The sequence below is a fragment of the Trachemys scripta genome, chromosome 1, assembly GCF_013100865.1.
Source record: "Trachemys scripta elegans isolate TJP31775 chromosome 1, CAS_Tse_1.0, whole genome shotgun sequence".
NCBI classification, from domain to species: Eukaryota; Metazoa; Chordata; order Testudines; family Emydidae; genus Trachemys; species Trachemys scripta.
In genome coordinates, this window is record NC_048298.1 from 67925492 (window position 1) to 67940721 (window position 15230).

General features: G+C 41.3%; 1 protein-coding gene across 1 annotated transcript in view; it reads right to left on the reverse strand.

The window, feature by feature from the left end:
• The window catches only part of OSBPL8 (oxysterol binding protein like 8), a 180380-nt gene that overhangs the window by 118866 nt on the left and 46284 nt on the right, over positions 1–15230 (reverse strand). The window contains exon 3 of the mRNA XM_034762429.1: positions 3834–3942. Within this exon, the coding sequence (XP_034618320.1) occupies positions 3834–3875 (42 nt within the window). The 5' untranslated portion in view covers positions 3876–3942. The remainder of the gene's footprint in view (positions 1–3833; positions 3943–15230) is intronic.

The following is a 15230-nucleotide window of genomic DNA, read 5'->3' on the forward strand; positions in this document are numbered from 1 at the left end:
ACTCCTCTTACCATTCTGGCTCCACGTGTTTGCAAAACACACTGCGGGGTGGGTCGGTTTGTGTGTTACACAGGACTACAGAGAGAGGGAGGGGGGAGCAGGGGAGGGCTCTGGCTGCTGGAGGCCAATGGAAGTGGGTCAATCGGCCTAGCCGCCCAATCAGCAGCCACACTCTGCATGGAAGGGAGGGAGGGAGGCGAGGGAGAAAACCTCCCCGGACATTTTAACCTTGTTACCAATTCCTCCCGGACGGCTATTTAGAGACGCAAAAGCCGGACATGTCCGGGGAAATACGGACGGATGGTAACCCTACTTCAATATTACACAGCTATCCTGCATACTTCAGCAAGTTTCCTCTCTTTTGGGGTTCTAGGGGATAAATTCAAGTTTAGGCTATCCACACTTGCTTGCAATATTATTCATACTGTCTAATCAAATCACACAAACCCAAACACCATTGCCTCACCCCCACTCACTCCATCTCCTCCTCCCTCTCCCCCATCCTCACTCACTTTCACTGGGCTAGGGCAGGAGGTTGGAGTGCTGAAGAGGTATGGGAGGGGGTCCAGGCTGGGCCTGGGGTAGGGGGTTGGGGTGCGGGCTCTGGAAGGGTTTGGGTGTGGAAGGTGGCTCAGGGCTGGGGCAGAGGGTTGGGGTGTTTGCAGGAGGTTGTGCAAGGTGTGGGCTCTGGCCGGGCGGTACTTACCTTGGGCAGCTCCTGGGAAGTGGCCAGCATGTCCGGCTCCTAGGCTCAGGGGCAGCCAGTCAGCTCCATGTGCTTCCCCTGCCTGCAGGGACTGACCCCGCAGCTCCCTTTGGCCGCTGTTCCCAGCCAAGGGGAGCTGCAGAGTTGGCAGTCAGGGAAGGGGCAGCATGTGGAGATCCCCTGGACACCCCTGGGCCTAACTAGATATGCTAATCACTTCTAGGAATTGTGTGGAGCGCCAGGGCAGGCAGGGAGCCTGCCTTAGCCGCACTGCGCCACCAGACTTTTAGTGGCCTACAATATCCCGGATTGGCTTCAATAGCCTCCTGGAGATTGGCTGTGAGTCTCCTGGAATTGGGCTCAATCTGGGAGGGTTGGCAACCCTATTCATACTCAAAAATACAAAACTGTAAGACGCTGGGTATTTGTGCACAAAGGATTTTCAAAACAAAGAAGGAACTGAAATATTGTACTAATCCTAAATATAGTAGTAATATTTCTGAATTGATTTTCAAATACTTTAAGCAACGTTAAACTAAAATATGTAGTAGTCTAAGAAAATTAGATACTGTACTTAGATAAGGTTTTGGCCCCAAAAGAGAAACTTTTAATTGTGCTTACAGTTTGAAAAACACTTCTAACACAATAGCTGTGGTATAAAATAGAAACATTAAATGATACTTCACATTCTGCCTATAATCAAGGTATACATTTGTCAAACTTAATTACTACTGTAAGTATTAATCTGGCAAATAATGCTGAACAGTGGAAAAAAGTACTTAACATTAACATCAGTTCTGAAGAGAATTCACAACGTTTTAGATTTATGGCTTGCCTACTCTGCCCTGCAGTTCAGACATTGGAAGCGTGAATAGCAGTGCGCACTGAAGTGCTGCACTGTAATTCTCCCATGTGATCCGAGTGAGCATGAACTAAAAAGTTCCTAGTTCAGATTAACGTCGTCCTATTCAAACAGGACTACATTAACACAAACCAGGAAACTTTTAGTTCATGCCCACAGGGTCTGCCTGGGGGAATTACAGCACAACACTTTGGCGTGCACTGCTCTTTACACCCCCACAGTCCAAACTGCAGGATAGCGTATCTGTAGCCTTAATGAACTTAGAAAAACCTACTCTATAGATCTCATTTTTAAAGCATGTCAAGGAGGTCCAACACCACACACTTAAAGTTGTCTGAATTCCTCCCAATTTACCTTTATCTCTGTATTTGCTAAATGTTGATAACCAAGGAAAGGTGCAGGATTCTCATCATTGCAAATAAGGTACCATGACCACAGCAGGAGGAGGAGGAGGAGGAGGAGGAACAGGGAGTTTCTTCAAACAGGCCCTACATTGTGGTTGACATTTGACGTACAAGGTGTGAACAAAGGCCTTGAAAAGGACAGTACCCTCTCCCAGGGAGAAGTTCAATTCTGAATTATGTCAAGTATCAGAGGGGTAGCCATGTTAGTCTGTATCCACATGCATTTGAAAAAGTGGGGTTTTTATCCACAAAGCTTATGCCCAAATATATCTGTTAATCTTTAAGGTGCCACCGACCTCCTTATTGTAATTCTGAATGAGCAAAGAGAGATCCAACATTGCTGCAGGCTGTAAAGTAGCTCACTTTATACTCATCTCCAGATAGAAACACATTTTCCATATTATTGATTATGTCCTGGAAAAACAGCTGCTTTTGATTACCTATTTTTATGGCCCAAATACTGCTGTAAGATTTTCTTTTTGCTTTTATGGGTGACCAAAAAGTTTTATCAAGTAAAAAAAAAAAAAAAAAAAATTCTTGAATTAGTTTAAGCATTCCTTTATTTTCACTAAAGAAAGGAAAAATTCTAAATGAGATTTACTTTGTTTTTGAAGGGAGGTGATTAGCTCAAAAAATGACTTCAGGAGAAAAAAGTCACATCCCACTGGACCATTCTGTATGTAACAGGCCCTCATGGAAATTCATTGAATATTAGAGTCTTTACCAAGTAAATGACAATCTTTTAAAGAATTGTCTATGTGGCGGGAAGATGATCAAAAGCTATATCTTTCCCCTAGATATAATAAACCACCCCACAAAAAACATTAGTGCATCTTGTGTCATGCAAACCTCACATATAAGCTTGGACGATTTTTTTCTGTAAACTTAAACAATAATATTTTAAGTTATTTTTATTGATTTAAATTTTCACAGTAGTGCAAAATTATGATTTCAATTTTCAGCCGTGGGAGGTGTAAGATGATTTTTTAATGATAGTAGATGTTGACATTCAAAAAATTAAAAGTTTTATAACTTTTAAATATTCAAATTGTCAGCATCACATGTCAAAATATACAAAGTAAATATCTGTAAATCAAATTCTAATGAGTTAACAGCATTTTTCTTACTTTGCCTATCTGTAAATTTATCATCAGAAGCGATGGAAAGATTTTTTTTGTCTGTTAGTGTTTGTATGGTGAAATCAATGTTTAACATTTACCAATAAAAATCTAGTTCTTCCAAGCCTGCTCATATATAAAGGCTTCAGCAGTTATGCATCTTCACTATTTTACTTAGTATGTTAACATAGTTGTTTAAATATGGTAGCACCTATAGACCTCCATTGGGATTAGGGCCCCAAAGTCCTAGGTGCAGTATGGAAGTTGACATGGTCCCTGCCCCAGAGAGCTTACAATCCTCAATGGAAAGTACTCATTGTCCTTGAAAAAGTCCTCAGAATCCCTACCATTCCTCCTACCCCTTATCTCATGAAGCAGCACTTCAGTTACCAATCTCTGACTGGAAAAAGAAAGCTAGTCTGCCCTGCTCATATGCTGATCAGCAAGACTAACAGGAATGCCCTCTACTACCTTACCCCCCACCCCCAATAGTGAGTACCAAGTCCAGGAATCAAACATTTCTTCCATGGTAGTGAAAAGTACTACTACAAGGTTACCAGGCAGGCCCTGCTTAACAAGTGTTGGTACATTTTACCCCTGCTGATAGGATATAAAATTTACTTTTAACATGCAGTGACCAAAAAGTACCCACAATTTAAGATACAAACTCAAGATCAATTATCCTAAAAAACCCTCCACGTTTATTTAATTTGAATACATTCAATCACATTGACGTTACTCACCGAAATTCTGTCAGGTTCCCCTTCAAATAAAACAGTCTCCATGTTGAAAGAGGCCTTGTCTCAGTATTTCTTTCAATTAGAGTTCCTCCATGCTGCAAACCTGCATATCCTGTAAGAGAACAAATCAATCATCAGTGGCTGAAATTAATTAACACTGCAACCAGATATCACTAGTGTTCTTTAACAATAATACACTAGAGCAGTGCTCAACAAAAATAATGGCTTAACTGCTACCATATGCCATTTATATCGTATGTTCTCAAAGATTCCACATACTACCTGTACAAAGGGCCTAAATTAAAGGAAAATTAAGGTTGCAAAGTGAAGCGCCCAAAACTCAATAAATTATCACATTAAGGTTGGCCTATCTTGCACATGCATTGTGATAGTCTTAAAATATAACATGTCATTTTCCCCACAGGATCACACTCGTTCAAGGCATAGAGCTGACAAAGGCCAGTGAATAATCAACAGTCAGTAAGCAAAAACTAGAATCTTCTGTATCCTTTTACATCCTCTTAGTTCAATGTGTAGCTCCAGGCCTCAATTACTGAGCAACATCCAATCCCTACAGTGAACAAGGAATGGTTTTCTTTTACAAGCTTTTCTGTAGCACTCAATTTAATCAGAAATGTTTATGAATTTTTAAGATCTCCACTACAGTTTAAGCAGTAGCCTAAACAGACCCGAGGCACAGAGACTACGTGACTTTGCCACTTATGGTGCCATTTTTGGACGAGCTGGGGACTGGATCCATGTTTTTTAGGTTCCAGTCAAAAAGACTGACAGGATCATACCACCCCCTTCCTCAGGACCACTGCCTTATTCCCTATATATGATGCAATCTTTTGTATGGAACAAGGAAAGGGTGCTATGATACCAGGCTTGTTCACACCACAGTATAAAACCCTCAAAAACAGACATGAATTATTGTGGACTTAAGTTCCCTGTAAGCTGCATGGCCATGGAGCCACGCAGCAGCCTATTTAGCGCTGCGCAAGCGCTGAGGGAACCCACCCTGTGACCTGCCGCAGCCAGGGTGACCTGCTGCAGCCAGGGTGCCCCGCCGCCAACCCAGCCCCAGGCGCAGTGCAACCTGGCCCCAGGCACGGCCCGGGCACCCCTTCCCTGGCCTAAACCCGGCCCTGGCCTGAACCTGCTGGGGCCGCGAAAGGGGTGCCTATCCTGCAGCCCCAGGCCAGGTGCTGCCATGGCGGAGAGAAGCGCCTCTCCCCCCCAGCCCAGGTGCTGCTGTGGGGGCGGGGAGCAGAGAGTGCGAGATAGGAAGAGTTCTCTCCCTGCCGGAGCCCCAGAGCACCCTCCTGTACCCCAAACTCTCATCCCCAGCCCCACCCCAGAGTCCGCACCCCTAGTCAGAGCCCTCACACCCCTGCACCTAACCCTCTGCCCCAGGCCTGAGCCTCCTCCCACACTCAAAAGCCCTCAGCCCCACCCCCACCAAATGAATTTTGTTATGTGCACCAATATGGAAGTGACGTGTCACACATCACCTCCATACTGGTGCACATAAAATTCATTCCGCACATGGGTGGAAAATAACTAGAGGGAACACTGCTCTGGACCCCCATTCACTGTTTAATGTACACAAGAAATTGAGGCCAGGTGTGAGGGAGAGAGATAGCATACAAGATAATGTAATTTGAGACAGTATCAGTACGTCCATACACAAGGACAGAAACTCCACCATGAACAATTGTTAGGCAGTATCAGAACATTCCGTAAATTTTTTGTTTTAAAGTTATATAACTACAGTATGCATTACTTAAAATTCCTATAGGAATCGTGTACAAAACTAATAGTTATTTTAATAAATCCATTGCAATATTAAAATCAGAGAACATGTTAAAAGTAATGAAGGGATGGGTTACTGTTGCCATTGCACTCTTATATCTTCTATTGTGGCTAGAAATTGCAAGACTAATGCTCTTTATTAGAGGATCACAGGATTGAGGCTGATCTTACAAAAGTGGTGCAGTGACATGCCATATAGCTGGATTACTCAAGACAGTGTGGCAGCTTTATGTTTTGATGTTATTGTTTGAAGTACTGAAAATCTACACATAGTACTTGGCTAAAAACTTTTCCTTTAAAAGACACACTGGCCTTACTTCCCAACACACAGAAAGGTCACAAGGAGTCAACTCAAGGTGGTGCAGAAGGCAAAAAGTTATTTTTAAAAAATTAACAAATAAAAGTAAAAACTCATCTTAAGTTACTTGGGGTGAAAAACAATTCATTGACAAATGAAGCATCTTTCAGCAGCTTCAGTTCCAGTTACATCTGTGCCAAAGCTCTCTCTTATACACAGTGTACAGGGATTTCAGATTAACAAAATACCAAAAATTCATTTTTGAAAAATTGCCATTCCCCCCCCCCCCAAACAACTCCTTAGAAACAAGACAATTTTGTTCTTTACCATTTTTATCTCTATCTCCAGCTACCATTTTATGCTGTTATTGTGTTATTCATCAGTACTAAGCTATCTGAAGATATTTAATTTTCTAAAACACTAAAATGTTTAAAGTAATACAAAAAAAAATCAATTTCCAGATTACATGTATGTTTAAAGCAGTCTTTTCACATTCATAAAGCAAAACTTTAGACTTATCTTTGTGTGTGTTTTTCAATAAGTGTGAGACCAGACTTTAGCACACAACAATTATGTTCTCATCCTCTTCTCTTCTCTGTGCACCCACTATCTTCCAGGCCTCTTCCTCTATAGAGGCACTAACAGCAGCAGCAGTAAATTCTCCAACACCCACCAACTTTATCTGCTACCTGAGATCTGCAGAGGAGTCCCTGGGTCTGAAACATTCTTCTTGGCTGCCCACTGCCCTGTCTGGCTGTAGCTACCCCATGGGTCCCAGGCACTGATACAGGTAGGGTATGTGTTGGGGGCAGTTGTAGGGGAGAGCTCTCCTGTAAACCTTTGGAGACTCCTCCATTGGTCCCAGGAAGCAGGATCATGGGAAGTCTGGGGAGCAGAGGCAGCTAGACCTGGGATAGTATATCCTCTTCCCTCTGCTGCCCCTCAGGATTTTGATGTAGGAAGCAAGGCCAGAAGTTGACCAACAAACAATGCAAGTGATTATACACTAAGTGTTGTCAAATGCACACAGTCAAACTGAAAATACTGTAAAAGTTTCTTCTTCTTCTAGTCTTTCAGTTATGTCAGTATGGCAAACCACAGAACATTCAAAAATTTTAAGTCACAACATACACGGCCAAATCATGAGATTTGCTTAAGAGTTATGAGATTTTTTTAAAAAATATATTTTGAGTCATTTGCCTCTGGCTTTTGATTCTTTAGGGTGCAGTTGGGTCACATTTTCAAGTTTTACTCCACAACCATGAGAACAATATATTAATATAAACAGCTTGTCACATAATCAAGTATAGCAAAACCAGAGAGAACAATGAGAGCTGGCAATCCATTACAGTCCTTTTTGGAGTTACTTGCGACAGCAGTAGATATAAAATATGATTTTCAAGAGAGATTCTTTTGATTACTAGTAGGAAAATTCCACTCAGAGCCCCTTGGAGGAAAGGGAGGGCAGTCTACATTTACTGAGATGGATACGGTAATGAAGACAATAAAGGGATTCTGATTTTACTCAAATTTACTGAAATGTCATCAGAACTCCGACTGTATAGCACATCAACTATTTTCTTTACCCTTCAAAAATGCTGCTTGGCCCAACAGTGGTCTCACGTAGCAGGCCATTGTTATATAAAAAAAAATAGTTTGAAGCTTTCAAATTTTGCACCTACCACTTATTTTGGGTCCACAGGTCTTCTGTAGGATTTGGTTTCAAAATGCTTATTTAAAAATACGTTTCCCAGACCTGAAGAAGAGCTCTATGTAACCACAAGAAGCTGGTCTCTCTGATCCACAGAAGTTGGTCCAGAAAAAGACATTACCTGACCCACCTTGTCTCTCTAATATCCTGGGACCCTCATGGGTACAATAATGCTGCATATTTAAAAATATAATTTACTCTGTTTTGCCCCAAGAAGCTCAAAATATTTTAAAAGTTCAATGATTTAAACCTCAGCCATCATGTGAAATATATAAATATACATTCTACAGAGAGGCACAGGTTAAGTGCCTTGGCCAATGTCACATACAGCAAGTCTGTAGAAGGGCAAGGAAGAGAGATCCAAGATTTTCTGTCTCACAATTATATCTTTGTATATTTTAAATAAAATGTGTTCATAATCTGTGGATACACCACAGATTTGGAGCTGCTTTGTAATTTATGTATACTATCTTTTGGCCTGGCAATTGAGGTGTTCACTGTATGACTATATAAATTTAATAGGAGGCTATTGGGAAAAACAAGCAGGAAGGAAAATAATGGCCAGGATAGCCACTTCTCAAACACTTCAGAATTGTTAAGGGACAATGCCACATCTATTAGCTTTGATGATTTTACTCTGGCTCCAGCCAACCTACACAACTGGTTTTGACCAGAATGGCCAAAGCCCAGGAATGCAAAAGAACAAAAAACAGTGTTCTCAGTTTTAAAGAGGGACCCTCTCTCAAGTGAATCGGAGGAACCAGTCTGAGACATAGGAAGCCTGTTGGAGATGTTTGAAGAAGTTGGGCCTGCCTAGGTCACCAGCAGGGGATGAGCCTTTAGGTAAGAGACGTACACACAGACTCTTAAAATCCTCTCTAAAAGCTTTGCTATTACCTCAATAGTTCTGTTTTAAGAAGACTGTCTGATCACTGAATAGCACTGGTGAGACTCCTCAAGGGAAGAGCCAGAGGTGCCGAAACTCAAACATACAGCATAAGAACAGTTGTAGCCTTGGGATCAGTCTAGAGTGAGAAGTATCAGAAGAATTGCCATGTTAGTCTGTATCCACAAAAACAACGAGGAGTCCAGTGGCACCTTAAAGACTAACAGGTCAGTATATTTATGCCTGCATCTGTAATTTTCACTCCATGCATCTGAAGAAGTGGGTTTTTTACCCACGAAAGCTTATGCCCAAATAAATCTGTCAGTCTTTAAGGTGCCACTAGATTCCTTGTTTTTCTAGAGTGAGAGAATTGCAAAATCCCACCACAGAATAAGTAAAGGCATGATATGTAACATCTGAAGGACCAGAAAAGCGGTAAGTGCAGCCAGTCCTGTAACTATGACAGTACAATTGAAACAAACATTAATTGTGTTTGTAATGCATACACCCTTCCTTCATGTTAGAAGTAACTATCACTTAAGGTGCACTGATAGTCACACTGAAGATGGTAGTTAAGGGAAGGAATAGTTCAACATGGGCAAATTTCCATATTTAGGACTCTGCTCTCCAATGAGGCTAGAATGAATTTACACTGTATTGAAAAGCATGACATTTAGTAAGTTATTCTTTAAGGAAATTGGCAGGTATTTTGACCAACCTAATAAGCACACAAGGTAAAACAGCATTTTCAGTACTCTTTTGGGGATGACCTGCTTGCTAATCACAAGGACAGTGAGGTCCTTATGGAAGGGACTATTAAATATTAACTATTAGGTAAAAAAAAGTTTGTTATTTTGGTTGTAAGGAACATTTGAATTATTTCTTGTATAAGTAAAATTTGCATTCTCAGACTCCAAAGAGGTGCAACTATTATTCTGAAAACTATTAAACTGAAGACTGCCACAGTTAGTTGTGACTATTTGGTCAGGAGCCCAACACATCTCAGTTACAGCTGGACTCTCCAATTTCCCTCAAGTTACTAGGGTGTAATAGGAAACCGTGGTACTGGCAGATATCTGTATTGACTTAATGTAATTTAGACCTGGGTCGTGTGTGTCAGGGACCTCTACATTAGGTGACACTGTTCCTATAGGTCCTCTCCCACTGCTGCTGCTCCTTTCCAGTATGGTGCAATATGTAGTTTTTCTTGTTAATATTAAATTTAAGTTTAATTTCATTTTGCACTACACTACCCCACCTCACCCCAATTGTCATTTCTGTATTAAAATACACAACAGCATTGCAGAGGCTTTAAGTGGGAAGACTGAGGTTTTGGCAGATGGGGCTTTGGACAGCCAGAAAGATGTAGGTGGTGGTTTTGTTTTCTGGGAATCAAAAGGCATTTGGAATTTGGTACCATGGGGAGAAGCGATGCATCATTTGTTCCACTTCTATGCAAAATGGGATAGAGAATTCTTCATTCTCCACACTAACAAGACCCAGACAGCAACTAGCTTACATCCAACAATGGTGAAGTATTAGCCTGACATTTCTGCCAAGATCAGAGAAGCAATGTCAATGTTTAAAGTATCCTTGGTTAGGATTTGGAGCCAGTATCCAATGGAGATAAGTAGCTCTGTTCACGACACCCAGACCTACTGTTCCAAGCTATTTGCAAGTGTCACAGCATTGGTTTACACTGTGCACCACTGGGTTACCTTCACAACTGCAAGGGCTATAGACTTATGCTACAAAATCCTAAGCTTTCATTTAGCCCAATTTTACAAGAAAAAGAAAATTTGCCAGCTGCGTAATCACATTACACATAGAACCATGCATATAAATTTCAACTCTAGAATGCCTCCTTTACATTTTAAGGAGTTTGTTTATTGTTTTTAGTCTTCAAAAAATACAAGCAATGAAATATGGGTACACCAAACCGTTGCAGATGAAATAAGGTCTCAGAAAGATAAAGGCTAACAAAATACCGCATAGTGACACCACCCAAGATTTTGCTATGTAGAAATCATTTGGTTTCTAAAAGCACAGATTGCAATTTCACATAGTTAACAAATGTACCTTAGACACAAAAAGCAATACACTATATTTTTACTAGGCAGTTTACTTATTCTGACAAGACCTGATTTTATGACCCTGCATACACTCGTAATGATTTAGGATATTATACCACCTCCCACACTCCCCTACTCCTTAGTTAAGAAGAGTTAGGTTGAGAGACAGCTGGGAATAGTTGGCAGTCGGTTTATAATTTTAGAAGCTTGTGCATAAAAATTGTGTTGGGTGGATTTGTTGTAGCATCCTTCTTTTCTGTCCTCCCCCCACAGTAGGTCACTTTCCTTCTTAGACTGCAGGCTCTTTGGAGCCAAGATTATATCTTGATGCAAATCTGGACAGCATCTAGCACAATGGTACACTAGAGCACTATGGAGATATAAATATTAAATAAAGTCCAATACCAGTGACATTTATAAAAACCACATTGCTCAATTGGCTTAAATTCTGAACTCACTAATTTTGTACTGAAGATTCACATACTATTGCTCTTTGTTTCACTGTTACATTTTATCAGAATAAAATAAATGTTCACGCAAACCTAAAAATTCTGATTGCAATAATGCAAGCATGTATAACTAAACAGTCCAACTGAAATGTAGTCTTGTCTCATTATTGTAGCGAAACAGGAGATCCACCAAATCAGTAGTTTGACAGGCATTATCAGGGAAATATCCAGTTGATGAATGTAGTCTTGAGAAAACACGCCCTGGAAATCCATAGGGACCATGTGCCTTGGTATGGTGTTGAACAGCGTACTGCTGGACTTTAAAATGTTAATAAATGTTGTAAATATAAAAAATGTTGATAAACTTTCAAATGTTAAAGTCATAAGATCATAACACCTGTAGTCTAAAACAGGGGTTCTCAACCTTTTTCTTTCTGAGTGCCCCCCACACTAAAATTTCCACGGCCCACCTGTGCCTCAATAACTGTTTTTCTGCATATAAAAGCCAGGGCCAGTGTTCGGGAGTAGCAAGCAGGGTAATTGCCTGGGGTTCCACACCATAGACAGCCCTGTGAAGCTAAGTTGCTCAGGCTTCGGCTTCAGGACCAGGCGGTGGGACTTCGGCTTTCTGTCCTGGGCCCCAGCAAGTCTAATGCCAGCCATGCTTGGCGGACTCCCTGAAACCTGCTCGTGGCTCCCCAGCGGGCCCAGAGAACTACTGGTCTAAAATATCAATCCCTTTTGTAGGAGAATGAGCGTCACCCCCAACATCCTATCAAATTTCAGTTCAGGTAAGCTTTACCCAAAGTCCTTCCTGGCCTATTTTGTGTAGTGGTGCTGGGCATTTTTAACAGTCCCCAGGTTGCAGTCTGGGGGTGGCTACATGTATGTATGGTATGCATACATACAAAAAAAGTGTGTAAATCTTCAAAACACTTGGATGCTTGCACAGTGTACTATATATATATATATATATATATATATATATTATATATATATATAAAAAAAAAGAAAAAAAAAAAACTCTTAACATTGTCCCAAATCAGTTAATTATTGCAGAACATACCATTACAAATCTGACTAGGAGTGTTGCGCTTTGGGGTCTCTCGCTATACCTGTTAGCCTACAAAACCAACAGAGTACCATCTTCAAGGCACAGTATATGGAGTAGGCATTTCTTATTGAAAAAATATTACTCAACATTGATACCTATTTACAATACTAAACCAAGAACCCCTTTAAAATAGCATAGTCACATTTGTCTTCAGTGACTAGTGCTGCAAAAAAGAGTTGACCATCCATATCTGCATTCTGAAAGAAGCTGGAGATTAATTAAGAATCAGTTTATTTGTACTGGAATCAGACCAACAGTGGAAATGCAGCAAAAGCTACCAAAACTGGTTTATATTCTGAAGTCCTGGAGAGTCATGATAGCACTATAAACATACTACCTACAGGAAATAGTTCTCAGAATGTGGTTATCATCATCACACACAGTTCTGTAGAGCCTGTGAAAGAATTTGAAATAACTTGGTTGACGTATATAAGAGACAGTGCCAAGAAAAAGCACCAAAAAGGGCTCTTTAAAAAATTAGCTCTGGTCTAAGATGAGTAGGTGTAGATCCTTGTGTAAGAATAGCAGTTACAAATCAAAGTACAGATTAAGGAATTCAGACATTTTCATGACAAGACTATTTTTTTCAAGTCTGCACTAATAAGCAGAAAAACAAGGTGTATACATTTCTATTTCTGCACTCCCTCTCTAATCGTTCAAAATTATAGGTTCTCAACAAAATCCCATAACAGATATAAGGAAGTCAGAGGGAAAACTGAGGAAAGGAACTGAGCCAGAGATTAGCAGGACTTGACAGCAAATGCAAAATTCTTGGAAAGCCAAGTTTGTGGAAAGGACATCCACAAACGACCCCATGACAAGCTTAAAACACCTGAACTGAGGAATTCTCTATTCAGTTTGAGGGTCTGCTACAGCATGGCAATAATAAAACCAAGAATTTTCTTGTATAAGCCCCCCCCCCCCCACCGCCGCGTACAATATAAACATCCAACAACACAATGCACCACAATTTATTTTGTCAAGTTGCAGCACGCACCCACAAAAAATGCTCTCTTCTGCACTCGAGCTTCACCACCTGCCTTCACATTTCCTTGATCTGTGGTTTTCCACAAAGAGAAGTACATTTCTTGTACTCGTTTCTGTAGTTCTGTTCTTTAAAAGGACAGAATGGAGAGGGAGAAGTGCACAACCGCTGTGCTGGGTCAGAGGGGCTAAGTGCAAATACCCCTCCTAGGCGAAGATCTAGGCAAATGAGGATGTGTGAGGGGGTAAGGTGGATAAAAATAGATTTAGAAGAAAAAAAAAATCAAGATTCAGATTTTATTTAATTTAAATTAAATACTAGGTTTTTTTTAAATGTAAACCTGTTCAAAATTAAAATTTGAAATTAAGGCCTAAATTTATTATAATCAATTTAAATGCTTTATATTAAATACAAAAAGTAATGCTAAGCAGTACATATTTGCTCCTAATTTTTAAAGAAAACCAACCCACTGAACTGGTGGAAGTCATGGGCTAAGCACATGGAACCAGTTTGTTGAAGTGCTGAACCAGCTTTGGCAGCAGCAGTATCTTTTGCAGGTGCAGAGAGAATATTTCTTTCATTTCAGTTTATTCAATTCATTCCGTTCAATGAGTAGAGGGTATTCAGAGTTAAGCAACCAATTAGAAGTTGAAACAGGAAAGGTTGTTTTCAGGGTGAAAGTAACTTAAAGGACTTACCAGTGCGCCGGAGTCCTGATCAGGGGGCAGGGCCTCAACTGGAAGAGGCAGGGCCTTTAAATCCCCGGCGCCGCTGCGGTAGCGGTGCCTGGAGCCTCTGGCCCTTTAAATCACCGCTGGAGCCTCGCTGCCGCTACCCCAGAGCTGTAGCGGCAGGGCTCGGGCGGCGATTTAAAAGGACCCGGGGCTCTGCCACCGCTACCACCGCGGAGTCACGGGCGCTTTAAAACGCCGCCCGAGCTCCGGGGCTCCTAGCCACCTGCAGTTTTGTAACCATGCAGGTACCAGTCCTGTCTGTGTTCTGTGCCCATCCATAATTCCTACTGAATTCAGAAGTGCCTTGCTTTTGTAACCATACTACCTGATATTTTCAGCCCTTGTAAGCTAAGCAGGTTTACAGTTAGTAACTGGGGGGGAAGCCTCTCAGAAAAAGTTAGAAGGTGTTGCTTATTCACTAGGTAATGTAAAACCTTCCTGTTACAATAGTAAACCAGTGCAGCATAGAATGCACTTTGCTCTGGGAGTCTAGAATGGGATCTTTTGCTTCTATACACAGCCCATTAAAGACAATAGAAAGACTTCCACTCACTTCAACAGGCTTTGGACAGAACTGGTTATACACAGGGTAACTCCACTGTCTTCATAGGGTCCTGGTTCCACAGTGGAGTGGGGCCATGTTAGTTTGTTGCAGAGCTGCTGCTCAGGAATGGGAACCCCCTGGAACTCCAGCCTCCAAAATCATTCTGCAGTTTCTGCTAGACTCTGTGCTAGCTGAGGGATGCATAGGAATTGGTGGCCTCTGCTGCAGGTGATGGGCATCTCAGGTACTTAAAGCCATGGCCTAGAGGAGGGAAGTGCCTAACTGCAGAGTTTGCAGCTGCCTAGGGCCAGCACTGAGGATTTAGAGTCCATAGGGCCACCGTTGCAAGGTTCAAGCAGAACCCTCCTTAGACTAGTAGCTACAGCTACCCAGGGGCTCTGGTTGCAATTTAAAGGGCCCAGGGCTCCAGCCGCTGCCGGGAGCCCTAGGCCCTTTAAATCGCCAGCCTGAGGAAGCCAGTCCGGTATAGCGTACTGGCAAGACTGGCTTACTTTCACCTCTGGTTGTTTTCCTCTTCCAATCTATTAATAAAAATTAGGTATGAGAAGATGAGATTTACTAGTTCTAATGCCTTGACAGGCATGGTGAGCACAAACAACCAGTTCAATTCACTAAGTGTAGATAATAATACTTCCTTTGTTTAATAAATGGAAAACATGATTGATACATTTTTGATGTGCTGAATAAATATGGGAACAATAAGCTTAATTAAATAATTAAGTGCTGTTTTTGTGCATTGACTCTGAATTTCTATCCAAAGGGAGTTTGACA